This window comes from Bipolaris zeicola (genome assembly GCF_000523435.1).
Source record: "Bipolaris zeicola 26-R-13 unplaced genomic scaffold scaffold_298, whole genome shotgun sequence".
In the NCBI taxonomy this organism is placed as follows: domain Eukaryota; kingdom Fungi; phylum Ascomycota; class Dothideomycetes; order Pleosporales; family Pleosporaceae; genus Bipolaris; species Bipolaris zeicola.
The window spans coordinates 1-25,740 of record NW_006912347.1 but is presented as its reverse complement, the minus strand read 5'-3'; the positions used below and the strand labels follow the sequence as shown (position 1 = coordinate 25,740).

Genomic DNA, 25,740 nt, shown 5'->3' with positions numbered 1-25,740 from the left:
GGGTTGATAGTAATAGCTTTCTTTCTGTACTGTTCTAGATAGCTATGCCACTCCTGCTCGCCTAGCTGCTTAATCCGTGTGCCTATAACAGCTAGGCTAGTCTTACTAGAGTTAGGGTCTAGCTTTGTTGCCTCTTTTGTGCATTTGAGTGTAGTTTATATCATATTTTGTTCTTTATTGACTTGCAGGTGCTGTATTGAGACAAGCAAAATGTGATTTTCTAATGTACAGTGGTATATCGATGGTTTGCAAAACAGGAGGGTGATTTGCAAAGTATCTGATAATACAAACGCAGTGTTTAAGACAATGCGAAATCAGGATTGCTGTTGTAATTGACGCTTCCAATATCTCACAAGTGGCTTCCAGATGTTTGTCTTTCCATCGAGCTGAGAATACGCCACACCCAGAAGCCCACCTGCAAAATGAGCCTAGTGATGTTAGTGATTTTGTTCATGAGAGACCGGGCTAAGAACTTACTGCATGTCCGAAATTTACAAAGCTGTATCCGCGAATCATACCGATAAAATCAAAAAGCATGATGGCGGGCAGCACATGTTGAGCCTCGAAATGCACAGGTACAAACAAGATTCCTAGTCCAGCATGGGGGTACTGCATGCAGAAGACACCGAGAATTCCAAAGAGCGCACCCGAAGCTCCTCCGCAGCGGATGAAAATCTCGGGGATGGGTCGTTTCTGGATGGGTATCAAAGTTGACCAATGCTGCGCGAAACCAGACAGCACACCGGCTGATAAGAAGAAAGACAAGGTATGGTATGGACTACCCTCAAAAAGGCGGGAATATCCAACTGGTTTCATGAAGTTGTTCAAGAAGTACATGTTTACGAAGAAATGCAACGCTCCAGAATGTACAAACATGGACGTAAACTGGGTGTAATTAACATTGCGGATAGGGAGATGCCAGAGCGTATCCCATGTCTGAGGTATGATGAAGCTGCTCAGATAAATCCCGCTGTTGGCTCCAATGATTCCGTATGTGATTCTTGAGATAGGATCCAGGCTGTTCCACGCTTCAGTAGCAACTTCAGTTGGAGTTGGTGCAGTGCGCCGAGGAAGGGCCCATTGCGGCTTTGGAAGCCATCCTCCAGCATATGTAGAATGATCTTTGAGCTCTCTCTTAGCTTCCAAATAGGAAAGGCCGACAAATATTCCACTCGATACAAGTATAGCCCATATGGCCGGCCGTAAGTATCGGACCTTGATATGTTTGAGTTGCTCTAGGATCGCATCTTGATCTAACTCTGGTGCTGGAGAATGACTGCCTCCATCGGTACGAACTGTTGGGTGTTCCTTTACAAGATTCTCTGAAATTTCCGGTGTGTCTTGCGGTACGTGTGATTGTTCATTGGAAGGCCTTGGCGCTCTTCTTTGTGGTACACGTTGTGCACGCGTCTCGGAAAAGCTACGCAGCTGATTAGGAAGGTGACGGTATTTTGGTAGCCTCGGCGCTCGAGATATGCGGCATGTCAGCCGCAATAGTGGCCCAGCAAATTTAAACGCCGACATGAGACGAGTGATCCAGATGCAGCGCGTGGTGGAGATGTGGGTGTGCTGGTGCGAACTTTCCAATGGCGTCGGCCCGACTAGCGCGAGGTCCGTGCGATGCTATCACCATTCACGAGCAGGCGTTCTAATCCTCCACCATCGTCCTGTCTACTCGACTAGTCATTGTTCATATCATCGTTCACATCATGTTGCATTTCATCACCGGTTTATTGCATTACTTCAAAGGTTCACTACGTGCGTACTGGTCTAGAACTGCTTTACTATGAATACCATGTATGCGGCACAAAATTGGAATACCCTGAATGTGTTCGCACTGGCTCACTGAAAGTGAACGGGATCGATCTACATTACTTCTAAAAATGATTCTGGTTTATTCTAAAGCATTACAACTAGGAACCGAGGATCCAAGCTATTTTCGGTAGCAAACCGAACTCCACATTGCTCTTTACAGCAACCCGATCTAATGCATTACGCCATCTAAGCCTGCTTGCCAACAGCTGCTGCTGGTGAGTTGTGACTGCTCGCGCTGCTAGCATTTGCCTCATAGTGGTTCTGCTCCATCAAACTCCAGTCACCGATTTGCTCGTCTCCAAATTGGTCAAGGTCCAGGCCCATCATCTCCGCCTCTGAGGTAACACGAAGGTGCATGCCCGGGATGAACTTGAGAATGTACAAAAGGATGCACGAGACGACGAACGAGTAAGATGCAATCGCAACAATCTCAGCGAGCTGACGCCCGACCTGGACGCCGACACCATCCATGGCACCAAGAGCATCGTAAGGGCCCATACCGTCAAGATCGTAGACCCATGATTGCGCAAAAATACCAGTGAGGAAAGATCCGACCATACCTCCGATTCCGTGCAGTTTGAAGACGTCCATGCCCTCGTCGATCTTGATCCACTTGTCGACATTTTGGCAAAGAGAGCAGATGGCACCGGTAAGGAAGCCGATAAGTGCGGCGATCCAGAGAGAGACGTATCCTGCTGCTGGAGTAATCCCTACGAGTCCAGCGATGGCACCTGAGCAAGCACCAACAACGGAAAAGTGTCCTTTGGTGCGGACGTACTCCACCATGACCCAGCCAAGCACACCGAAAGATGCGGCAGTGTTCGTGTTGAAGGCAGCTACCATGGAGCGGACGGAGGCATTGAGCGCACTGCCTCCGTTGAAGCCAAACCATCCAAACCAGATAAAGACGGTACCTATGAAGACTAGTGTGGGGTTATGTGCTTTTCCATGGATCTTGTCACCCTTGTGGAGACGCTTGCCGAGGACGAAGGCATACGCGAGTGCAGACCATCCAGATGCGATGTGGACAGGGCCACCTCCGGCAAAGTCGAGGGAGGGGAGATTAAACAACCAACCGTTGCTATTGAGTTGTTAGCTGTGATATAACTCATCTGTTGTCGAATTTAACATACGCGTTCCAGGTCCAGCAAGCAATCGGGCAGTAGACAATGGTTGCCCAGCAAAAGGCAAAGACCATGGATGGTAGAATACGTCCACGCTCAAAAGATCCACCGATAACGAGCTGCACAGTACACGCGCAGAACAATAGTTGGTACAAACCTACATGATCATTCAGTATACCATGTATTAGCTGATTGGACATATATCGCTTACAGAAGACGATCTCTGGCAAGAGTGGAGATCCAGGTGATGGTGCAGACATCACATCTTTGAGACCGAAATTGGCCATGTTACCAATGAATGGGCTAGCAGTACGCGAGTAGGCGAGAGAGTAGCCCCAGAACATCCACTGAAAAGTCACGCTTTACACTGTTAGCAAGCCTGGCTACAACGAATGGACCGTCGTTGAACTTACACGCCCATCACAGCAAACGACTGAAAGAGCAACGATAAGGCGGACTTGCGGCGTGCAAGACCAGAGTATAGGAAACCGATTCCTGGTATGATCAGGAAGACCAGGAAGGCCATTATCATCAAATAGACGTAATGGAACTCCAGTCCAGTATACTGGAGGTTGACATTTTCTTGGTCCGGGTTGCCGCCATTGGGCTTCGCCGGGTCAAACTCTGGCTGTCCATGTGTCAGTTGTCCCGTCTACGACTGAAGAAGCCGTTACTGATCTCACTTACGGCTGATGCTGGCTCCATGGTGTAGAGACCTCGAGTTTTGCTGTAAAAGTCGAGCCTCAAGACAAATTATGGGACGGATGATCCAGCGCGCAAAAGAGTACTCAGGATCGTACATATACTTCGGGGCATATCACTCGATGGCTTGCCGCACCCCACAAAGGGCCGCGATTGATACGCTGTTGATCCCGGTCCATGACCTCTTTCCACACTCATACCCGAGGCCGCTGTGCCTCAAACGTCGAGTGAAATACGGTCTTGGCAAAGATAAGGAAGGCATTCTGAGTCCAATGTCGAAGGAGCGGAGCGCAGTTGGTGGAGCGCAAGGCCTGCACCGCTGGATTAGGCTCGTGGGATCAAGCCGAGATTGAGGGCAAAGAAGTCAAGCGCGCCGAGGCACGTATCCCAAGTTCCCAAGCCCTGAAAGCGAGTGTTGGCCTAAAACGGGGCGTGTAGAAAGCAGTGGATGCAGGGACCTTGGGTGGGTGATAAGGCAGGGGATGGAAGCGGTATAGCGGCATCCCCAGACGATAAGGCATTCGGTATCACGGGCGATTGGGTGGTTGTCCATGGCCTGACATGAATTCTGGAATTTTACCTGATGGTGATGAGTAACATGTCTGAGTGAGAAGATAGGCGTGACTGGTCTACCCGATATCCATAGTTAGGTTTCCCATAAAGTTTTGGGTGTGGTTGGTCGTGGCGGTTGATTCGCTCCTCAATGGTCCGTGTATCCGAACGCCAGGTCTATGCCCCATGTCATGGCGCTGATGCATGCTCTTTAGGGGCCTCGTGTCTGACAATACTGTTGACACGCAACTTGCCGCAATATCGCTATTAACCGGCAAGCCTTGAAGCATGGAAGGTCAGGGTTTCGTGGCGAGACGTTGAGCGTCGGCCGCCAGGACGTTCGATGATGAGCTGCACCGCGAGATTTCGAGACACATTAAGCAACCTTCGTAGTGGGGTATGCTCTAAACAAGCAGGTAGCGACGGGAAACTTGCAGAAGACGTATTGCTTTCCGAGTGCCGCAATATCCAATGCGATGAAAGTTGCTCCGCATAGTGCTCCGTGCCAGCAATTCATCTTACGCTGATCCTGCATGCGAAGAGTCCAAGATGGCCCTTGTATTCCCGCGTACACCCTGTATTTGTATCCAAGAGCCCCTGCTTTAAGAAACTGGCTCGACTCTTTCAAGGTATGTGGTAGTAAAGAGCATCGTCGGCAGCATTAATTGGATAAGCGGATCCATTTTAGCGAAGCCTGTGTCATCTGCCTTTGTATGTTCCTAATGTCGCGCGGTATCGTGCTTCTTTTGCATGCGCACATTGTGCAATATGCTACCGCGGAATAACGTACTGTGAGCCATGTTGGCGCATGCGGCATCTTGAAGGAGTTACGATGTTTAAGAAAAGCCACCATGGAGCGTTCTGCCACGGGGCAACATTGACTATCCGGGCTTGGGCCCCAGGGTAAGCCAACGGCTCGGTAGATGAGTTCATATCTATAACGACCAACAATCCCTGCAAGACAGTAGTTGCTAAATGACCCTATATTGTAAGATAGCGTTTGCTGCCCTCTACCCTTAGCGAGCGGGGCAGGTTCGACCACTTTCAACAGTAGAACGTACCCGCTGTTGAGGTCAAAGCAACGATTGGATGGCTGAAGGATGACCAGGATGGTAAGGAGACGCCTCCTAATCAAAGTGGGATTGTTTTGATGTTGTATTCAGTATATGAGAGACCGAGATCGAGCTGTTCCATTGACCGTCTGTTCTTTTTTCACCAAATGCTGTCTTGATGTATTGAAGTCAAACTCCACGCTCCGAAAAGACTACGCGCTTCTCCATGTACTCAACGCCATGTAAATCCAGAACAAAACAATGCCTCTCGACCTGTCTATCGGCTAATATACCCCACGTCCTGCAGCTTTTTCTTGACTTCACCATCTCGATCGGCGAGCTTTCCATACAACCCAATGTTCTCTACACTCATGTTTCTGTTTCTTTTGTTGAGTTTTGAGTTCATTTGAGCATGAACCACTTTAGCCGTCGAAGGTATGTCTTGGATTACTCTGAGCACATTCATCTTCATTTTTTTGGCCGTGAATTTCAGACCCTTTTTATGCTTGGTGATGGGTTTATGTGTTTTTGGTAAATCATGGCTGTTTTCTGCGGTGCCAGAGAAAGGATTGGGGTCGAGCGCCGCGTATTGTGGAGGAGAGCCATCACTTTTCTCGTCATCGGAGCGGCATGTGACCTGGAGGAACTGATGCTGAAGAGACTGTGAACGGGAATGATAGTGGAGGGGTAGAACAATCGGATCGAACTCATGAGCATCGTAGACCACTGCACCTGCTTTGGTGTGCTTTGTGCTGCCTGCATACTTCGGATCTCTAGAGAAAGGTTCGATGAGAGGCCGGTCTGGTGTTGGCGAATGGGCAGCACGATGCCATGACAATGCTGAAGACTGCTTTGTTGCTTTTGATGGTTTCATGGCGCCCAGAAATCGGCGTACTGGTGTCTGCGTATCGCGTTTGCAAATCGAATTTTCCCTCTGACTGGAGGGTGGGATATCATTAGGGTCAGTCTTCCATCTTGGGGCTATTTCGCGACTGCAACTTGTTCGTGAAAGTGCTTCTTGGTCACAATTTGAAGACACAGGAATGTTCAGAGGCACGCATCTTAACAGGGGAAATGTGCCTACTGGCATCATGTACTAGGCCATGATGAGTCCGTAGCTTAGTCGGCCAGATCTTGGTGAAGAAGAGCAACGAAATGCGACAAGAACGTCAAAAGAGAGGATAATGATGAAAGGAATGAGGAAGAAGGGGAAGAAAGGCCAGCGTTGCTTCATGTTGTATGTCTTGGTTGCAAGGAGAAGCGGCACTACTTATTGCTTCCTCGGAGCGGCTGATGCGGTGTGGTTCTGGTCGAGTACCGTGGCCATGGCACCATTTCCGTGGCGTTTTGCGCATTGCCATTCTGCAGTTTACTCATCGCATGCTCGGATTCGAGAGCGTTGTTGAATCTGTTCAGCTAGTCGAAGTGGGGACAGGTGGCTGTTCCTTGATGTATGTATGGCGCACATGTATAAGAGACCGTATGGGGATTGAGGATGTGGTGCTGCGAAACAGCACCCAAGGGCTCTACTACTCTCGCTCTTCGAGACATCTCAACACGGAGCTGATCTTTTCCTGAACAGGATCGCCGATCGAACGGCTCTGGTGGTGGTGGTACCAGTGTTTTGCAGGCATAACCAGGCTTGGGCTGTACCGAGGCGCGTTTCCGGCGCGTTGTTGATCGTTTCTTTTTTGCTGCAGCAGCTTGGACCGACAAGATGGGGCAAAGCACATATGTAGACACTACATACGTGCATACATAGATAGGAGACGTGCAGTTGTGCGTCTGACGAACGCAACCATGGGAATCCATAGTAGGATGGAGATGCAGAGTCAGCTTGGCTGGGTTGGGGAAGGGTCGCGTGACGCAACAAGGCGGAATTTCCAGTGACGTAGGTCTGTGCCAAACATCAAACAGTCCAGCCCCCCGCTCCATGCTTCCTTCAAATACAGCCCAGGCAGCAGTTGGTTTTTACAGCTTCATTCTTACTTGCATACTACGTTGATACACCCCGACACTCTGCACTACTCCCACTCATATCCAACACCGACTTCAACACCGCAAACATGTTCAACATTGTCCTCACCCTGCTTCTTCAGCTCTCCATGTTCATGCTGGCTGAAGCAGCTCCTCTTACCGTGCAGAAAGCCGAGCCATGGCAAGCTGGTACCGGAGGAGGCATCGTTGGATTCATTGTTCTTGTTCTCGATATCATCGCATGGAGTGAGTATCCTTCCTTCACTGGTCTCGAGTCGTGTTGCTCTACCTTCTCGGAGAATAGACCCATCTGGCTGCCACAATCGTGCTGACCCGTCCGTGCTACAGTTGAGATCTTCAAGTCGAACCGCCCCGTGCCCAACAAGGTCATCTGGGCTCTCGTCGTGTTCCTCTTTCCTGTTGTCGGCATGATCATCTACTACCTCTTCTCGAACCGCCAAGCACACAACACCTACGAGCCCATACCCGCATAGACCACTCAGAGGCCCCTTTTGCCCTGGCCCCTTTTGCCCTAGCGTCCACTGTGCCACGCAAAGCAAAAGCTGGATGTGATGACGACATGTGCTTATAGGTATTGCAACCTGGAGGAGCAATCGTGCAGATATCTTGAGTGATGGTTGGGTGTTAGGCGTTCTATCATGGACCTGTAGTGGGCAATAGTGAGAGGGACACGGTTCATCTTTGATATCCGGCCTGTTTACGAGTTTCCTTTCTTATCTCGATGACCACTAACGCAATAACCAATCTATTCCAACACCACTTCAATGTGTTGCATCTCCTTCGTCCCTCTTTTACTTGCTTGCTTCTCCCCAGTCACGGCTCCCCTCTCCATCCCCCAGAATGGGCCAGCACATCTCTTCTAGCGGATTTTCTAAGAAGACCCGATTTATAGCTTCTGTTCACACTTTACCCAGAATCCCTCTATTAGTGACGAGCTTCCTATTCAACATAAGGACGTCGCCAACTAGGCTAACAATGCCACTGAAAATCCCCACTTGTTCGAAACCACTGGAATTGTCGACCTGGGCGCCGTTAACGGGTGGACCAATCGAGACAGTAAACCCTGCGGTACCAATGTACATGCCCATATGCGTGCCGATGTTTTGAGGATTCTGGGTGCGGGTTGAGATAGCCGCAGTTCCAGCTGAGATGATTGTCCCCGAGACGAAACTAAAGAAGACGGAAAAGACAACGGTACCTACGTTTGTATGCGGCTCATTGAAACAAAGCATGACACCTTCCGTCGAAATGCCTGCAAAAGCAAACATATTGAGTCGGCCTAGTTTGTCAGCTGGTATTCTGGGAATGATGTGTCTAAAGGTTGACGACCCGTTGACCACGGCGAGTAGATAGAATGCTTGCAGTGTAGTCGCTCCTCTTCTGACAGCATACATATGTATATGGAAGAAGGCCATCCATACACATCATGATCATGGAGACTAGCGCTGCTACGAGCAATATGTACCTAATCACCTTCCCAGAAGCCACAATTCCAAGGGCTACTGCACGCCGTTTAGCGAGGTAATGTCACTTGACGACGAATGTAGGAAATTGCAGAAAAACGGCGTTGCTGCCCATGAGGATGAATTGCATGAGAATGAATTGACAGTACTTGTCACACAGACTGATCCTCATGAGACGGAGAAATAGGCAAAGGCTAACGGTCGATGCATCTGTCGTGTTCGGAAGCATAAGGCTCGGTAATCTTTCACTCTTGCGTATGCTTGCTCGCTGCTATCTGTAGGAAAATCGAGCTCACTTACCCAGACACCAAACCGGTCAAGCAGTGGCCCACCTACTGTACCGCATACAAACTATATAAAAGCTGCCAAGCTACCTATCCATGTAATCTCATCTTGGGTATGCTGGATACAGTAGACGAGATCTGCTATGTCGGAGATAAGAAAGTCGGCTGTGATGTGATTGGCCAATATCTCCGAGCATGCGAAAGTCTACTAGGCATGACCGAACTATCATAAGTACCTATCTCCGCTTTCACTTACGTTTCCGTGACCCCACTTGAGCTTCCATCCTCTATGACAATATTCAGGCACTCCACACTGCAATTAGAGGTTTTGCCAAAGACATGGCTGAGGGCCCTCGCTCACGTAAAAGACCCACTGTGTAGGTCGCTCATGTCTCGGCGGCTACAACTGGCGCTAACCATATTCAGCTCCTGCACCCTCTGCCGCAGAAGAAAGGTACGGTGTAACAGAGAGACGCCATGCAGCAATTGTATGAGGTCAAAGACAGGGTCTTGCGTATACGAGACTCAATTATCTCTGGATCAGAGGTTGGATAAAAGAGCACTGTCGTGCATTCAACCACAGCACGATGTACCAGGACCAATCGTTGGCTCCACCATGCCTTCAAGAGTCTCGACTACAAGTAGCTCATCCTCTACAGAGCACCCTACAGACGGCAGCAACTATGCTGCGTTTGAGTTAGAAGCCATGCGAACTCGCATCACTGAACTGGAAGATAAACTGTCTCGTGCTAGTAGTGTTACCACCAACTCGCCGTTTTCGGACGCTGCTTCCACTCCAGCTTCGACACATTCTGTGCGGACTTTCAGCTGCCTGGCGACAACTGTAGATGTTCTTGAAGATACCCGGTCACCCAACGGTGCTTCTATCTCTCGGAGTATCGCGCATAAAAACCGTGTGTTTGGGCAAAGCCATTGGATGAACGGTTTCGTCATGGTGCAAACCCCATGCTTCAGATCAAAGCGTACTCAACTGCTAACAATGTGCGTAGTTTCGTCAAATGCTTGAGATGATTGAACCGCATCTTCGAGCCGGAGAAATGAATTGTGTCGCTGACCTACAACGAGCTAAAAAGCTAGCCCGTGTTATCAAAGCGAGCCGCTCTCCAACTTGGCCTACTCAGCCATGCAGAGACTTGCCACCCAAGCCACTTTGCGACCAACTTGTCGCTGCATACCTTCGTACCATAGAGACCATATACCGGGTCCTACACATACCAAGCTTCCAGCGTGCATACGAAGAAATGTGGACCAATGACACAGTTCCGAGCATGTCCTTTGTAGTGATGCTCAAACTGGTTTTAGCAATCGGTGCCACATTTTACGATGACAACATGTCCTTGCGGGCTGAAGCGACACGTTGGGTGTACGAAGCACAAACATGGCTGTCCTCGCCCTCATTCAAGTCGCAACTTGGCATCCAGTACCTGCAAAACAGCATCCTTTTGCTCTTTGCACGCGAATTTGTTGGCGTAGGCGAGGCCCTTGTGTGGATTTCGCTGGGTGCCGTGTATCGAACAGCGGTCTATATTGGACTGCACAAGGATCCCTCTCACCTTCCCACAATGACCACATTGGAAGCAGAAATGCGCCGACGGATCTGGAATACGGTACTTGAGTTATCGTTGCAGATGAGCATGATGTCTGGTGGGCCACCACTAATTTCCCAAGAGGAATACAATACTGCGCCTCCAGGAAATTTTGATGACGAAGAACTTTTGGGGGCGGGTCCTGTCGCCGCGCACGATCAAGTCTTTACGCAAACATCAGTGGCGATTGCTCTTCGGAAAACACTGCCAGTTCGACTTGCGATACTCAAATTTTTAAACGAAATCGCTTCAAGTGGGACGTACGAAGAGACATTGCACATTGATGGAATGCTCAGAAGTGCGTCCAAGAACTTGCGCCGCACACTGCATGGCTACAGTTCTGGCGCCCATTTGCCGTCACAATTCACGCTGCAGGCAGTCGAGTTTATGATGCAACGCTACACGACTTGCCTCCACCTCCCCTTCTTTGCCTCTGGACTCAAAGATCCAAGGTTCGCGTACTCACGAAAAGCCACAGTGGAGTCGTCGCTCAAGATTTGTAATTTAGCGCATCCGGTATGTACGGACGGTGTTTGTTCCGTAGGCGAGAGGGACCTAGCTCGTCTATGTCGGTGTGGGTCGGGCTTCTTCCGGGAATATGCCTTCAATGCTTCGTTGTTCTTGACGAAAGAGTGGACCATGCGAGTACAGGACGATGAAGAGGACGCAGACATGATGTCGAGCCCGCTGAGAGCCGTGGTTGAACAGGCTGCTTCTTGGGCCTTGGACACCAATCAAGCTGGCGAAACAGGCGTCAAGGGTTATCTTGTGCTGTGTCTCCACAAGGCATGGATCGACGCGACAAAACGTCGCGCCAACCGGTCAGATTTCCCAATGCTCTTGGTAGAAGCCTTGCGACGGGCCCTGGATGTGTGCGTCCCGCTGCTAGAGAGGATAGCAAGCACCCAAGTGCAATGCTTGAGTCCGTATGGCGCCAACGAACTAGAGGGTGTGGGAGAAGGAGACTTTCAATTTCCAGCCGAAGGTACCGAGGATTGGGACACGGTGATGTGGGAAACGTTCAACATGGACGATATCGGGAGCTTTGACGCGTTCATGCCATGAAGTAAGTAGTATGAGTATGGGCAGAGAGGTTAGGCTGGTGCGGTGTGGTGTGGTCTCATGACATGACAGCGGCTGTCATGGTTCCGAGGGGGCTTTCGCCTAGAGACCAAGGCGCAGGAGCATGACACGCGCCCCTGGCCATGTCCCGCCCCCAGCCGCCCGTCCATCCAACCGCCCGTAGCCATCGCGCCGCGCTACATTCCAATAGCCACGGCGCCACGCGCAATTCACGTCTTCTGCCAGCGCTTCGCACAACAATTGGTGCACACTCGAAATCTAAACAATGTCACGCTCACTCTGCTCACCACGTCATCGATGTACTTAGACACGCTAGTAGCGCCCAGCCAGGTACACTTGATCATAATCCTCCGAGCATCCTGACACACAAAGAGCCTCATGCACGCCCCAACATCCGGCGCTCCACGTCGCAGTGCTGTCAGAACAACCACACATCGTAGCCATTGTCGCCTCATAAATCACGTCCAAGTGGCCTGATTTTTCTTCCTTTCTTCGCTTCTCCCCTTGTCGTGTTTCTTGGTATACCTCAGGCAGCGGAACCAAAACCTCATCCAACCACTACTTCCCTTCTTTCTTTTGGGTCTATTCACTTCTACGAGGCGTGCCGGTCACATTTTTGCCATTACTATTTTCATAATACCCGACTTCCATTCATTCACTACCAACAATCGTTTCTTCGCCGGTCTCGCCACAACTCATTGTCAACCAACTCGACAAAGAAGAAAAAAGGACACACCAAAACAAAGAAAGAAACCAACAACATCGCTATCATGTACACTTCACTTTTTGCACCGCTTTTTCTTCTCCTGTCCATCTTCCACTTGGCAGCTGCCACCCCCTCGGCCAGAAATGTCATCATCCCAGGTCGCCTGAACAATGACCTGGACACCCGCCAAGTCTCCGTCACCCCTTCCCAGCAAGAACTCTGCCTCGACTACGAGCGCACAGCAAACATATCCACTGTCGGCGCTAATGGATCCTACCGTACCGTCGTAATGCAAAAGGCAAACGTGGGCACTCTGACCAGTGCCGCCCTGATGAACGCAGCCATGGCCAAGCTGCCCGCCCTCACCGCGGACAGGGACTTGAACTCCCGCTGTGGAAACTGGACTGAGATTGCGCTGGTCGAGGCTGAGAAGAACTTTACCCAGGGTATTGTGCTGCAGTTCACTACCGAGGGCTTGCCTGTTGGCATCAAGAACGGCCCTGAAGTAATAGTCATTGTAGCTCTGATTTGTGTGCTCTTCAGTGTCGTTTGGGTCTTTGCAGAGTAAACAGGGCGAAGAGAGAGAGAGAGAGAGAGAGAGAGAGAGAAAGTACGGAGAGTCGGGGGAGTGTCAATATTGGATCAAGATAGTTGAGTTGTGAGGAACATGGTGTATGGCCATCGCGACGTTGTTACAACAGCAAGAGGAGAGAGACGAGTCAAGAATACCCGATCGTGCAATGTTTAAAGTATGATGATTTGATTAAATCATCATTCAATTCCTTCCTGCGTCTTTTTTTTAAATGTTTTGGTACCGTTGGCGTGTATGAACCACCTTTCCTCTTCTTTGTTAGTAACTTGTAAATGCCATCATCATCATGCGACATTGTATCTGCTCGCAAACACACTCGGGCTTGAAATTGTATGGGATGGACATGGTTGTTCCAGCGCGCCAATATCGCGTTGTATGAGAGGATTTTCAAAACTATACTAGAGAAAATATATTGTATGTACAAATCAACAACGTCGCACCACCATCAGGTTCCAACTCATCTCCCGAGAATTGGTGTACAACCCCGCCCCAATTCCTCGTGACACGCTTCAGTTAGTAGCTTAGAAGGTGACAACACCAACACCAGCGCTCTTGGCCACGATGCTGCAGACGCTGGCCGCAGGGTCAACAGTGTACTTGTAGCTTGGGGTGAAAGAGCCCTGCTTGGTAATCTGGGTAGGGCTGTTGCTGAAAACATTGTTCTTCTCCGTCGCAAAGCCCTCCTCGTCAGAGTCGAGGTTGGTAACGACTGACTTGGCAACGTTGGTGAAGGAGTTGGACTCGACGAGCACTTGGGCGCCCATGCGCGAGTTGATGCCGGAAACACCGCCGTTGAAGCACGAGCTGTAGATGTGGCCTGTGCCGAAGCGGATGGACGGCAGACGCGAGTTGACTGCCGTGAAGGAGTTGTGGTGGTAAGTCACGCGCAGCTTGCCCTTGTCTACTGATCCGTTGTTGTCGGAGTGGCCGACGAGGGAACCCTTCCACTAGCGGGTGTGTGAGCTCTATTTTGTACTGACATCCGATTTATATATATATATATATAGTAAAGAAGAACTTACGTGGTCGTGGAACTTGTTCCATGAGAAAGTCAAAAAGTCGGATCCAGACTTTGCGTCCAAGAGGCCATCGTACTTGTCCTTGTCGCCGGTGATGCCAACGCTGGAGAAGTCGTTGTGATCGATCCAGACCTTGGTGGTGGCCTCAATGTCGATGAGGTCCTTGCCTTCGGGTGCACGGTGGAACTTCAGGTTACGGACAATGATGTTTGAAGTCTTGTAGAAGCGGAAACCACCGTCGGTGATTCCGGCGTCCTTGCCTACACCGAGGATGGAGGTGCCGGGGACGTCGAAGCGAACAATGCCACAGCCTGTGAGCGTACCCTTGATCTTGATGACACCTCCGACCTTGGCGGCAGCAGTCAGGCCGGCGCAGTTGGTGACAGTGGTACCGGCTCCGCTTCCTCCTCCAGTGGTGCCAGCACCAAAACCAACAAGCTCGTCAACGGCGGCAGCGCGCTTCTCCATAGGGGCGCCATAGGCGGTGGAAGCAGCTGTCAAAGCCACAGTGGCAACCTCGAAGAAACGCATCTTGATGTCTTTACAAGGAATGGACTAAAAGTGAACGAAGAAGAATAGATACCGGATGTAAAGATCGACTTGCGAAAACAGGGTTGAGATACATACAAGGATCCAGCGGTTATGTCAAACGAACCTACTAAAAAAAGGGCAGAGAGGGCAGCTACAAGATATGTATTCTTGTAGCACACCCATTTAATCGACCACGACCTATGTCAGTTAAGATTAACAGAGCGGACGCCGTGCAAACAGTGGAGCAGCCATTTACTCATCGGGGCTCCCCAATGAGCAGTTTCTCCGCAAGTATACGAGTTGAAGCTTGGCTTCTAGGGGAGGACCTTTTGGCAACCGCCAATATCCACCAAGCACGTCAAGCCATGGCGGTCTCGTGTGTATCCACTTGATGGGATTCTAGAAGCCTAATCTTGCTTGGAAACCTGGGGTACGTGTCAAGGGGGTAATGGGGGGCGTTCCCTTTCAAAAGCCGACCGTTCTCTATAGGTGCGTGAGTGGGATGTGGTTTCTGTTAGCTTGTTTCCGAATGATTCCTAGAGTAGAAAGGTAATCTAGCATGTAGAGGTGTTGCCAATTGACTATGCTGTTAAGAAATCTTGGCTGCGCCTTGACGCCAAAAGAACCACCAATGGGAGAAACTCGGAAATGAAGATCGCCATTCCAGACCTGTGGACAAGATGGGGGCGGTTGCCATTTGGAGCATTCGAACACCGATGAAGAGTGGATGGAATAATGTGGGGGGTGCGTGAACAATGGAATGTTGTACAACACGTTGACTACATTTCTGTGGTGGGAAAGATGGAGAAATTGCAAGTTAGTGTAACACGAGGGGCGGCGCTTAGTAAACGCTTCGGTTAACTACTACATTCGTATCTCACACAATTTACGTATTAGCGTGGTACTAATTCTCGTAGGATTGCCGGCCAAGTTCTACCAATAGCCGAAATGCTCACGAACGGTGCTGCTGACGGTGCTCTACTTGAAACTTACATACTATTCAATGAACATGTTGACCGTCGCCGGCTTCTACTACTGTGTAACTTCTCAACCGAAGAATATGCATTCCAGACAGCATTCACAACAGTTGTGAACAAAACCATTGAGTCGGGACTAGCTTGGCAACGTCCCGCCCAGAAGCGTCCGAGTAATGTCCAATCCACTTTGGGGCATGAGCCGTGAGACTCGAGTCGTGTTCTGTTTGAGGTTGAGAGAGCCAAGCGATACTTTTTCTCGTCAACATTTCCAGAACCCGATGTTTTCAATGCCATAACTCAGCTGTGTTCTTCAGCCTTGGTGTCAGCATACGCATACACGAAGAAACAATGCAGTGATGGGAAGCGGCGAGACACGTCGAAATGGTACTTTGGTCCGGTGATTCCGTTGAAAGATGCAAAGAAACTTCTCAAGTCTGATGTGCAATATACGCTGAACGCGGTTCCTAGGCCGATCCGCGGAAGAGAGTTATAAAAAACGGTCGGTAGTGATGCGACCAAAGGCATTGAACGTGCGAGATTTTGGTGGTACTTTAGTTGGTGGCTTTGACTCAATTTAAACAGTTAACTACTATTTATTAAAGTCGTCTACTACACTACTTGATCGAACCGGTCGCGCTAGACCAGCGGAAGGGCCCGTTCACAATGAGCGAAAGCGCGATCTCGTATCGCGTATACATGGGCATCCAGATGACTTTCAGTCGAGTCATACACCCATTGCCGGCGCTGCATGGATGATTTGTTTCAATGCTGCTGAGGATTGGTACAGTGAAGAGTCATACCGAAATATTAGTTTGTACTTGCGTACTTGTTGTATTGCTTGATGTGCCAGCTACACTATGTATTAAATTAACTTCAAGAATAATTAACCCGCTGTCATAGTTTTCGTAGACCCGCTTCCACGTTTTTCATGGTGCCCGCGATTCAACCAAGCCATCCTCGAGGGAGCAATTGTCGTTCGCTGGTACCGACGTCGCCTCTGAATCTAATTCCGATTTCAACGTCGCGTTACTCAGCGCCGATTCTTCCTTGCGGTAATCGGTGTGAATGGGTGCTATAGTAATATTCCTTCGGCCTTGTAAGCCTCCTGATGGTGGCAGTGATGATGACGATGGTACATCTCCTTCACCGTCAGCGTAAGTATGACTTGTAAAACTGGCGGAGGATACAGCCGGTGTTTCCTCGCCACTTTGGTATTCAATTTCTTCCAGTTCGTCGCACAGGTTACGTGATATCTCAGGTGATGGCTGTACAGAGGCGTTGATCGAAGGAGGCGAAGAATGCTCAGCCATTTGCTCAGGTAGATGGTCCTCTGCTTTGTCTCTGCCAGTGTCGTTTGTACCAAGGTTGTCCTTCTCCATAGCTGCGTCACCGCGGAAAATGTAACGCCATTCTTCCGCGTTGAGCGTCATGCAGAGGAGTGTTTTGCCATCTCGCTTGGCTAGTCTTTCCAGAACCATGTTTATCTCCTTTTGTTTAAGAATGTTTGCTGGTTGGCCATCGCTGGTGAGCAAATGGTTCATGGGTGTGCCTGTTTTGTGACATATCTCTACCTGTTGCTTTGCAGCGCGCTTCATGCAATCACGGTAGGGTGTCCACCGATGATCTTTCATATCTTCCTTGTCCCAATCAACATCTTCAAACTCGAGCTCACTCAGAGTCTTACGGGCTTCCTCTCTCTTGCGAACGCATCTATCGTTGCGCTGTGTGACAATCTGCAGCAGAAAACGTACATCTGCCTGTTCATTTGGACGTAGTCCTCTATGCTGAAAGTTGTTGTGATTGTTCGCATTATCAGGTGTGTCGAGTTTAATTGCATTCCCAAAATGCATCTTGGCAGACAGCCAGTGTCCCAAGCCGCCGCAACCACGTCCAGCCCAGTACTCACTGCGTGCTTGCAAAGTAGTGTCGTCAAATCCTTCTGTGAGCTTTCCGGCTTTGGAGGCAAAGCTGTAGATCTTACGATAGTTTGTTTGTATATCTGACTTGACCTCATCCGTTCGGGGTTTGCGCTCCAGGATATCCGACATAGACTGTAGTACCTGGCAGCGAAGTATGAACAAGTGAAACCGCACTAGACGCACGCGACTCTTGTATGTGTCGTGTTCTCTAAGGGTCTCGTTAAGAGGTGCGCCATACATGGAGTTCGGACGACCGCTCGGAGAGAGATGATTTGCAGTTCGAGAAGATGTGTGAAATGCTGAACTCTTGTTGAAAGATGTACTATCGTCGGCTGAAACTATGCATTTATCCATGGTATCGTTGAGGATAGTGTGGCCCTTTGCTTTGGATGGGGAAGTATCTTGATCCAAGGCACTTGGACGATTTGAAGTGGCAGGAGACGGCATGTTGTTTGGGATGGTTTTCATATTAGGAGGTTCAGAGTATCTTCTCTGCAACGAGCGAGCGAAGTTCAACGCATCCTTCAAATCCACAAATCGTTTAGCACCAGAGAACAATGCCTTTAGGACATAATGGCCCCGGTATACGTGTCTTCTAAGATGCGTTTCTTTGACGTTGAGAGAGCCCCTGTCCAAGAGTACAGTGATGCAACAATGAACAACAATGATTCCATTGAGAGCATCAAATGAACCGGAATTGGAGAATTTGATTTTCTGAGTAAAGCTAAGACGATGAATAGATATTCTGCTAGTCTCCTGGTTGTGCCGCTAACGGTACCCGCACAAAGCCCACCAAGTCCCACGACTGCTGTCAGTCTCTTGCTGATCAGCTTACACGGTGATATCCCTCGCTTCTCGCTCTGACCCAACGATACGGTACAGGCATTCGTCTCGCCTTGGCGGCAGCGCGCAGCCTGAGTCGCGCACTGGTACGTCGACGTTTGTTCTGGATGTGTTAGCACGAGTTGGAGACCACCAAGGTCAAGGCAACGCCGCGTACGTCTGTGGCCTTTTCCTCGAGTTGCACAAGCAGACCTTCCATGGTACGGTTCTCATCAAAGCCCGATCGGCGCTTGGCACAACACAGCATGTCTAGCTCGTCGTCGTAAGACTTGCGGACGGCGCTCACTTGATGCAAGAGTAGATCGTCATGGCTGCTAGTGGTGCTCAACGTATCGGAAGCTGGATGGAGTGCACGAAGATCATGGCGAAGTAAATTCTGCTGGCGCTGTATCTTGGGTAGGAAGCTCTCCAGTTCGGCAAGACGGCTGCAAAGATCTATGGCTTCGCTGCAGACGGCAAGTGCGTCAAACATGTCATCGGGTCCTGATGCTCTGAGGATATTGCTCTTCAGTAGGAGGCCCTCTGCGCGGGCCTTGGGACTAAGGGTACCACGTAGTAGTTGCTCAACTTCTGAAAGAGCAGTGCCATAGTTTCTCTGATGGGCACACTCGTGCACTCTATTGAACAGTGGGTTGACACATCCTTCAGCGACTGGTTGCGAGCATTCTGCACGAACGCCATGTAGGGAATAAATCATGGCAGTGCCAAAGGGGCTTTCGACGCCGTCAGAGGGGCGGGATGGAGAAATGTCAGTCAGGGTTGAGGCGGCGTGGCCTCGATGCTGGTGGGCTCGCTCATTCTCCAGCTCGGCTTGGGTGGCGAAGCAGACGTCCTGAAGCTCGCGCAGATGAGCAGTCTGGGCCTCGAAGGCAGCTTTGTACCGGCAAGCGACTGCCTGCCAGGTATCCCGGTCCACCTTGAGGTCATGGACAATGTGTTGGATGCAGGCAATGCCGTCCATTGCGGTGAACGAGGGCCTGTGCGTGGGGAGAGGAGTGTTTGCCCTGAGGGCGGGTGGTGACGTGATGGTGGCCCCGCCATCCAGGGCAGTGTGAGTGTGCTGTGGTGTTGAGGTACGTAGGCAGGCACAACACAAGCAGACAGGCAGGCACTACCAACGCCCGCCCCGTCAAATGTTGAAGCCGCCATGGCGCGATGCTTCGACAAACCTCCACAGCCCGGCTTCCTGTGCTGCCTTCTTCACAGACGCAACCGCATCCAGATGCACAGGACGATTAATGTCTGCATACCGAACTTGGTTGCCAGCGTCCGACGACGGTTCATCATCAGAGTTTGCGCGACTGCGACGTGGCTTACCCACATGAGCCCTTGGAAAGTACTGCTCCATAATGTGCACCATCAGGTCCTTGCTGACGTTCTGCGCAAGCCACCTTACAATCTCCTGCCCTTCGTCTTCCATGCCGGGCATCACCAGGTGTCGCACAATGACACCCTTCTTGGCTATGCCATCTGCACTAAAGCAGAGATCGCCCACCTGCTTGTGCATGGCCTTGATGCTCTCCATGGCCGCTTCCGTGTACTTGTCTGCCTTGAGCAGACGCCTGCTCGTCGTGTCACGCCACACCTTGAAGTCAGGCATGTAGATATCCACCAGTCCGTCAAGCAGACTAATGCTCTCGAGCGAATCAAACGCCGATGTGTTGTAAATAATAGGTAAGCGCAGGCCGAGTTCGCGCGCATGCAGTATGCTTAGTACCACCTGTGGCACCACATGTTCTGGCGTGACAAGGTTGATGTTGTGGACGCGGCCAACATCTTGCAGCTTCATGTACCATTCGGCAAGACCCTCGGGTGTCAGGTCAAATCCGTTACGCGTATGTGAGATGTCATGGTTCTTTGCGTAGCATCAGTATATGGCAAACGGCGAGTCGTCTTCTGTACGAGCAGCGCATACCTGGCAAAACACACAGCGAAGGTTACAACCACTAAAAAAGACACTCCCCGAGCCGTTGTGGCCTTGGATGAATGGTTCCTCGCCAAAGTGTGGCGCAATTGTTCCCACCTTGACCGTCTCTGCACCGATCAGGCACACGCCTGTCTTCTCGTAGCGGTTGACGCCGCAAAGGCGGGGGCATAAGTTGCATTCGCGCAGGTGTGCATAGGCCAACGATCGCTTCTTAGACGCGTCCACCGAAGACAGTAGATGATAACGGGGGATGTAGTCATCGACGAGGTATGGCGGTGCCAGGTACAGGCTACGGCGTATCGAGGGGCGCCTTAGCCGTAGGTATGCTGAGGGCCTCAAGACGGGCCGTAATCTAGATAGCAGCGCCATGCTGGCAGGGAAGATGCTCTGCTCATAGGTACGAGGCCAAATTGGGTGTACAAGAGACAAAGAAACAAGTCGCGGTTGCGACAACGAGCAATCTCATCGCTGATGTCAGTCATGCCAGCCCCACTTGCCGAGGCTGGTTTGACAACTGCAAGGCGCCGTCCACCACTAACACTAGCCTGCGTAGGACAGCTACCAGATGCACAAACCCATTGCCGACTTCTCCCTGGCAATCAAGGACATTGCAAAGCTGCGCTGTTCTTGTGCCGACGTGATGCAGCTTCTCCAGACCAAACCATGTCGAATCAAGTCATTGCGTACACAAACGCCACATTATAAAAGTACTACTACCAAGTAGTGCTCTGGCTTACGATAGTCGCCCATTTGGTACGCAATACCTGTCACCAATGTGACGTTCAAGATATCAAGTGCCTCCCGATGGGCGAACACGTGAATGACAGCTCCTTTGTGTCCTGCAGTATCATCACCACGAGCATCACCAAAATCACCTGCACAACAAAGCCGGTCCACTTTGTCCAACATCAACTGTGGGAGTGCGACTGTGCCTATGTTACACCAATTACCCAAATTTGTTTCTCAGTTCAAGCATCTTTGCCGACAAACCTACATAATCTCAGCATAAACATGTCCAATCTTGCACTGTCTCCTTTGCTCATCTTGTTCATCCAAATACAAAATGCGTCTACTTACTCTTCTCCCCGTCGTCTTTGGACTTCCAGTCTTTGCAACACTCATCAACACGCAGTACCCAGTACTGCTCCTTCCTTTCAAGAAATCCCAACCGGACACTGCATTTCCTACTCAGAAAGATGCCACTGTCAGCTACAGCGTATGACACGAGATCAAGCCACGCTGCTTATTGCATGATAGCTGACAATGGAACAAAGAACAAGACTGAAAACGAGCAGTGGACTGCTGTCAGCTTCTACGTACCCGACAACAACGCCAACGTCTGCCGTCTTCGTTTCTTAGTCAACACTGATCCTATCAAGAACGCTCCTTTTAGCCTCAAAGGCGAACCCCCTTTCGTAATTGATATTTCACGTGTCGAACCTAAACTTGAAAACGGTCGTACCAGCTGGAACAACAAGCCTGCAATCATTGAGCGCTACGACACTTACGACTTGTCCACGACTGGTGCGAGCGAGATCCGCAGTAAATGGTTTGCATGCCCAAGAAGAGAGATTGCCCAATTCTTCGTCCACCCAGCCAATACAAGAGATCTGGAGGTGTACTGGTACGAGCTGAATTACGAAGCCGAGTATGGCGGTCCGCATGGTATTGTGCTTGAATTATATACCTGAGTATCATTGCACAATCTTCAAGTACTGGCTTTTCCGCAAGTCGCAAAGTTTCCATAATCAATTCCAATTTTTGGCTTCGTGGCGAGTTGTCACTGATACTGGTGCGGTCGAGGACACCGCTTTCTTGGCTCTCCTACTCCCTTTAACAAATCGACGGTTTTGAAACCACCGTCTTAAAGCGTTTTGTGTATGCAATATAAGATTTTCAAGCCTAATGCCTTTTCCAGGGGAAGCGTTCCCGTTTGAGAAGGCACTCTTGCCACAATCGGCTAAATTGCGCAAACGGAACCCGGATTTGGCGAGCTTCATCCTCTACCCGGGATCGCTTGCACTCCCAGCAGCCTATAAATGGTGTTGTATAGGGAGCACAGACTTTTTGCAGCACGTTGCTATAAAGTATGCATATCTTTGAAAGCGACTTCTTACTGTGACAACACTGACTGTGCGCGCCACTGGCGAAATCGACGACCTGGTCCATGGCATAAGCCTATCAATAGGAGCCGCCCGGGAAAAATGGAAGCCAGCGGGTAAGGCGTACAGATACCCTAACGCCATGACGCACACACGACATTATTTCTTCAGAGGCTCCTTAGCTCTATTCTAGTGCAACACAAGATAAGTCGTTTGAGCAGTGCATGCAGCTGGACATCATGTTTGGTCAACAACGGCGTGGGAACGCCGCAAAAGGATCGAGAGGCAAAACGCAGTGCAACGGCTGAAACGGGTGGCAGCGAGTAGGAAGCGGCTTGTCCGGAGAGTGAGTGAAGACCATCTCTTGGCGTTTACATCTGGGCAGATTGTAGATACTTACGGCCTTGTCTGTCATGTGCTAAGCTGACAACAATCGATAAGTGTGAAACCGCCAGTCGTCACGGACATGCCCCGCCATGCCGCCGGTGTCAAGCGCCCCTGCAGTATCGGCATGTTTCGTGCTTACTGTGGATATACATACTTACGCAGGTGTGTACCATTTAGGTACATAGTTACGTGGAATGTCATCGATGCTGGGATTTATATAATATCCAGTCGAGGCTTGGCCATCATCAAATGTTTCTCCACTTCCTGCCGTTGGATTTTCCGCACAGGCCTGCACCGCAAATCCAAGCATGTTCGGTGGGAACGATATCTTGTGCTTGTGCCTGCCTTGGCAACCTCTGTTCATCAATCTTGGTACAAATCCACAATGCTTGTATGGCAAGCTTGTCAATCTCAGAAAACCCTAGTACATGGTGTTGATGCAAATCAACGCAATCTTGCTCTTTACAATAGCATAAAGAGTTGGCAATAGACGCAATCCACGCATCTGATGGTATCGCAATCTGCGTTGCACAACTCGGGCCTTTGTCATTACCTGGTAATCCATTAAAATGCGTCATCAATGTACCAATCCGGCAGTGCCCTCCAGGTTGTTCCACAGATACTTCATAGAACACAAGATTGGCTCCAGTGTATGTAGGGTTGGGTACCCTCATTAATCTCCGAGTTATCTGCAGGTCCAGTCTCGAAAACCTCTTCCCACTTAACTACTCAACTCCTCTCCAAGTTGTCAAGGATTCCAAGAAAATAAAACTACTCTGCGCCAACACCGTTCCATTACTAGTTTCCACAGGCCAAGAGTCAGCAGGTGGAATTCGAGGCCATGCTGGCCACTGTCCAGATCTATTGCAGGCAAAGACGAACAGTACTTAGTGACTGTCGGATTGGTGAGCAGCGCCGCAGACAATATGCCGCCGGCTCTTTGCATAGTTAAGCGTCGGACGACCTGAAACTTGGCGCATGTTCCCGACCGTTTCAATCCAGGCGGGCGGGCGCTTCGACTACATAAGACGACCCGTCTTTATTTCCCTTTACGGCTAGCCTCCCAGGAACCCCGGCCACCAAGCTGTCAGTGTGCATGGTGCCCGCTGTCGCAGGAACGCCTTTCTTCACCCTGTCATATTTTAAAGAAACCTCCGGCCTTAGTTGCGTGACGCCTACCTCTAACTGGTGGAAAAAGCGACTAAGCATAACTGCAGGACCCACGCCGAGTCTGCTCTCGGGAAGCGACAGGGCGCGAAGCTATTGTTTTGAATCACAAGCGAGGGCCAGCGCTGTGAAGAAGTCACTTCTATGGGAATTTGTTTCATGCGTTTGATGAGCTATCAGATCCACACATGGAGCCCTTGACGTGAGTAATGTCATGCCACTCCATTGTATATAGCCATCACCAGTGGTCTTCTTCCAAGTCTTCTTCTCTCCATCAAACTCACCGTTTCTTCACTTCCAACTCACAGCTCCTTCGTTTGCCATAGGTCTGAGACCTGCCACTCATTTTTTTAAGCAACCTTCTTTTTCACCCTCTTCTCAAAGAAGCTAGGCTTCAGATTCTCTGTACATCATCTATCGCTCTTCTCGAACAACAAACAATCCATCACAATGAAGTCCTACGCTATCGCCGCTGCCATTGCAGGCTTTGCTTCATCTGTTGCTGCTCACGGTAACATTGTCACCCCAACTCCCCGAAAGGCCGGCGACGGCCTCAAGGAAGCATGCGGTGACCAGGTCTTCAACACTCAGAACTCCGACATGTACGGCAACGTCCAGGGCTCTATCCAGAACCTTCAGGGCAGCCACCCTGATTGCCGTATCTGGCAATGCAAGGGTGTTCCTTTCTCCGATCACACCGAGGTCTACTCCTACACGCCCGGCCAAAAGGTACCCATGACCGTCACCATTCGTGCGCCCCACGACGGTCTTGCCAATGTTTCCATCATCGACCTCGCTACCGACAAGGTCATCGGAAAGCCCCTCATCAGCTGGGACAAGTACGCCTTGACCTCTGTTCCCCTCAGCCAACACCCCGAGTGGACCGACTTCAGCATCACCATGCCCGATGTCAGTGATCACTGCAACAAGGCTGGTGTCTGTGCCATCCAGTGGTACTGGGATGCACCCACCATCAACCAGACATACGAGTCTTGTATCGACTTCACCATGGGCGCTGGCTCCGGCTCTGGCTCCGATTCCGGTGCTGGCAACAGCACTACTCCTGCTCCTACTCCTTCTCCAGTCGACAACTCTGGCTCTGCCCCTGCTACATCGCCTTCTGCTTCGCCTGCCCCAGTTGAGAACTCCAACTCCGACTCTGGCAGCGCCCCTGCTCCCTCGCAGGGCTCCGGCTCCGGCTCCAACTCTGGTTCCGGTTCCGGGCTCCCAAAGACCTTCACCATCGACACCTTCATCACCTGGCTCCGCGCCAATGCCGGTTCCGGTGTTGCTAACAAGGTGCGCAGTGTCATGGCTGCCGGAGGCGTTCATCCCCGTGCTTTCCGTGGTTGAGCTCCTCCATGGAGCAAATAACCATCAATGCGATCGACCATGATTGATGAGTTGGTTGGAAACAAGAAATTACTGTTCGATTCTGTTGTAGATATACACTTTTCAATGAAACCATTTCCCCCCACCATTTGTGGGAGCTGTGCATCTTTCTGTCCTCAGTTTCTTCGAGTATTTTGTCTGTGATGCAACCCTTGTGCATATGTTTATGCACGGCCGCTTATTGGGCTCAAGTGATCTTGAATAATGTGTGCAAATTTTGATAGGTACGGTGGATCAGAATCACGAAAGTCGTTTCGTCAGCAGCAACACATATGAAATCATTTTCTTTGAACCATTTCAGCTGGATACCCATTGGGAAGTTTGTTATATCGAACCACTCTTCCTTGATTGGTATATATATATATATATATATAACGTGTTTCACCACCGAGCGCCGCACCCCACCGAGCGCCGCAGTTCCCCCACTAAAACAACGTCCCAACAATAACGCGTGATGTCTCAACAACTACAAACCCAGAGAGAGTATACTGAAGCTGA

At 50.3% G+C, this 25,740-nt stretch overlaps 14 protein-coding genes across 14 annotated transcripts; 5 read left to right on the top strand and 9 right to left on the bottom strand.

Moving 5' to 3' along the window:
• Positions 1 to 314: 314 nt before the first annotated feature.
• COCCADRAFT_109808 (uncharacterized protein) lies at positions 315 to 1,524 on the bottom strand (the record flags this gene model as incomplete). The annotated part of the gene is made up of 2 exons (XM_007719325.1): positions 315 to 428; positions 478 to 1,524. 2 exons carry the CDS (start codon positions 1,522 to 1,524, stop codon positions 315 to 317), a joined length of 1,161 nt encoding a protein of 386 aa, XP_007717515.1.
• Positions 1,525 to 2,001: 477 nt separating this feature from the next.
• On the bottom strand, positions 2,002 to 3,644 carry COCCADRAFT_30504 (uncharacterized protein; the record flags this gene model as incomplete). The annotated part of the gene is made up of 5 exons (XM_007719324.1): positions 2,002 to 2,896; positions 2,949 to 3,096; positions 3,151 to 3,299; positions 3,353 to 3,567; positions 3,627 to 3,644. The coding sequence occupies 5 exons, from the start codon at positions 3,642 to 3,644 to the stop codon at positions 2,002 to 2,004; spliced, it is 1,425 nt and encodes a 474-aa protein (XP_007717514.1).
• A 1,878-nt stretch (positions 3,645 to 5,522) lies between these two features.
• Positions 5,523 to 6,341, bottom strand: COCCADRAFT_109824 (uncharacterized protein; the record flags this gene model as incomplete). Its single annotated transcript, XM_007719323.1, has 1 exon — positions 5,523 to 6,341. A coding segment is annotated over one exon (819 nt), but the record flags the coding sequence as incomplete, so codon positions are not given.
• A 320-nt stretch (positions 6,342 to 6,661) lies between these two features.
• COCCADRAFT_109801 (uncharacterized protein) lies at positions 6,662 to 7,057 on the bottom strand (the record flags this gene model as incomplete). The annotated part of the gene is made up of 1 exon (XM_007719322.1): positions 6,662 to 7,057. The coding sequence occupies one exon, from the start codon at positions 7,055 to 7,057 to the stop codon at positions 6,662 to 6,664; it is 396 nt and encodes a 131-aa protein (XP_007717512.1).
• A 254-nt stretch (positions 7,058 to 7,311) lies between these two features.
• On the top strand, positions 7,312 to 7,716 carry COCCADRAFT_109798 (uncharacterized protein; the record flags this gene model as incomplete). The annotated part of the gene is made up of 2 exons (XM_007719321.1): positions 7,312 to 7,468; positions 7,571 to 7,716. The coding sequence occupies 2 exons, from the start codon at positions 7,312 to 7,314 to the stop codon at positions 7,714 to 7,716; spliced, it is 303 nt and encodes a 100-aa protein (XP_007717511.1).
• A 426-nt stretch (positions 7,717 to 8,142) lies between these two features.
• Positions 8,143 to 8,511, bottom strand: COCCADRAFT_41252 (uncharacterized protein; the record flags this gene model as incomplete). Its single annotated transcript, XM_007719320.1, has 1 exon — positions 8,143 to 8,511. The coding sequence occupies one exon, from the start codon at positions 8,509 to 8,511 to the stop codon at positions 8,143 to 8,145; it is 369 nt and encodes a 122-aa protein (XP_007717510.1).
• An 818-nt stretch (positions 8,512 to 9,329) lies between these two features.
• On the top strand, positions 9,330 to 11,662 carry COCCADRAFT_109800 (uncharacterized protein; the record flags this gene model as incomplete). Its single annotated transcript, XM_007719319.1, has 3 exons — positions 9,330 to 9,367; positions 9,417 to 9,945; positions 10,001 to 11,662. 3 exons carry the CDS (start codon positions 9,330 to 9,332, stop codon positions 11,660 to 11,662), a joined length of 2,229 nt encoding a protein of 742 aa, XP_007717509.1.
• Positions 11,663 to 12,450: 788 nt separating this feature from the next.
• Positions 12,451 to 12,954, top strand: COCCADRAFT_9393 (uncharacterized protein; the record flags this gene model as incomplete). The annotated part of the gene is made up of 1 exon (XM_007719318.1): positions 12,451 to 12,954. The coding sequence occupies one exon, from the start codon at positions 12,451 to 12,453 to the stop codon at positions 12,952 to 12,954; it is 504 nt and encodes a 167-aa protein (XP_007717508.1).
• A 545-nt stretch (positions 12,955 to 13,499) lies between these two features.
• Positions 13,500 to 14,528, bottom strand: COCCADRAFT_9392 (polysaccharide lyase family 1 protein; the record flags this gene model as incomplete). Its single annotated transcript, XM_007719317.1, has 2 exons — positions 13,500 to 13,925; positions 14,001 to 14,528. The coding sequence occupies 2 exons, from the start codon at positions 14,526 to 14,528 to the stop codon at positions 13,500 to 13,502; spliced, it is 954 nt and encodes a 317-aa protein (XP_007717507.1).
• Positions 14,529 to 16,701: 2,173 nt separating this feature from the next.
• COCCADRAFT_52587 (uncharacterized protein) lies at positions 16,702 to 17,601 on the bottom strand (the record flags this gene model as incomplete). The annotated part of the gene is made up of 1 exon (XM_007719316.1): positions 16,702 to 17,601. A coding segment is annotated over one exon (900 nt), but the record flags the coding sequence as incomplete, so codon positions are not given.
• A 649-nt stretch (positions 17,602 to 18,250) lies between these two features.
• COCCADRAFT_109813 (uncharacterized protein) lies at positions 18,251 to 19,228 on the bottom strand (the record flags this gene model as incomplete). Its single annotated transcript, XM_007719315.1, has 2 exons — positions 18,251 to 18,370; positions 18,425 to 19,228. 2 exons carry the CDS (start codon positions 19,226 to 19,228, stop codon positions 18,251 to 18,253), a joined length of 924 nt encoding a protein of 307 aa, XP_007717505.1.
• Positions 19,229 to 19,396: 168 nt separating this feature from the next.
• On the bottom strand, positions 19,397 to 20,563 carry COCCADRAFT_9389 (uncharacterized protein; the record flags this gene model as incomplete). Its single annotated transcript, XM_007719314.1, has 2 exons — positions 19,397 to 20,122; positions 20,183 to 20,563. The coding sequence occupies 2 exons, from the start codon at positions 20,561 to 20,563 to the stop codon at positions 19,397 to 19,399; spliced, it is 1,107 nt and encodes a 368-aa protein (XP_007717504.1).
• Positions 20,564 to 21,257: 694 nt separating this feature from the next.
• Positions 21,258 to 21,885, top strand: COCCADRAFT_109822 (uncharacterized protein; the record flags this gene model as incomplete). The annotated part of the gene is made up of 2 exons (XM_007719313.1): positions 21,258 to 21,410; positions 21,469 to 21,885. The coding sequence occupies 2 exons, from the start codon at positions 21,258 to 21,260 to the stop codon at positions 21,883 to 21,885; spliced, it is 570 nt and encodes a 189-aa protein (XP_007717503.1).
• A 2,415-nt stretch (positions 21,886 to 24,300) lies between these two features.
• COCCADRAFT_109820 (uncharacterized protein) lies at positions 24,301 to 25,203 on the top strand (the record flags this gene model as incomplete). Its single annotated transcript, XM_007719312.1, has 1 exon — positions 24,301 to 25,203. The coding sequence occupies one exon, from the start codon at positions 24,301 to 24,303 to the stop codon at positions 25,201 to 25,203; it is 903 nt and encodes a 300-aa protein (XP_007717502.1).
• Between the last annotated feature and the right edge of the window lie 537 nt (positions 25,204 to 25,740).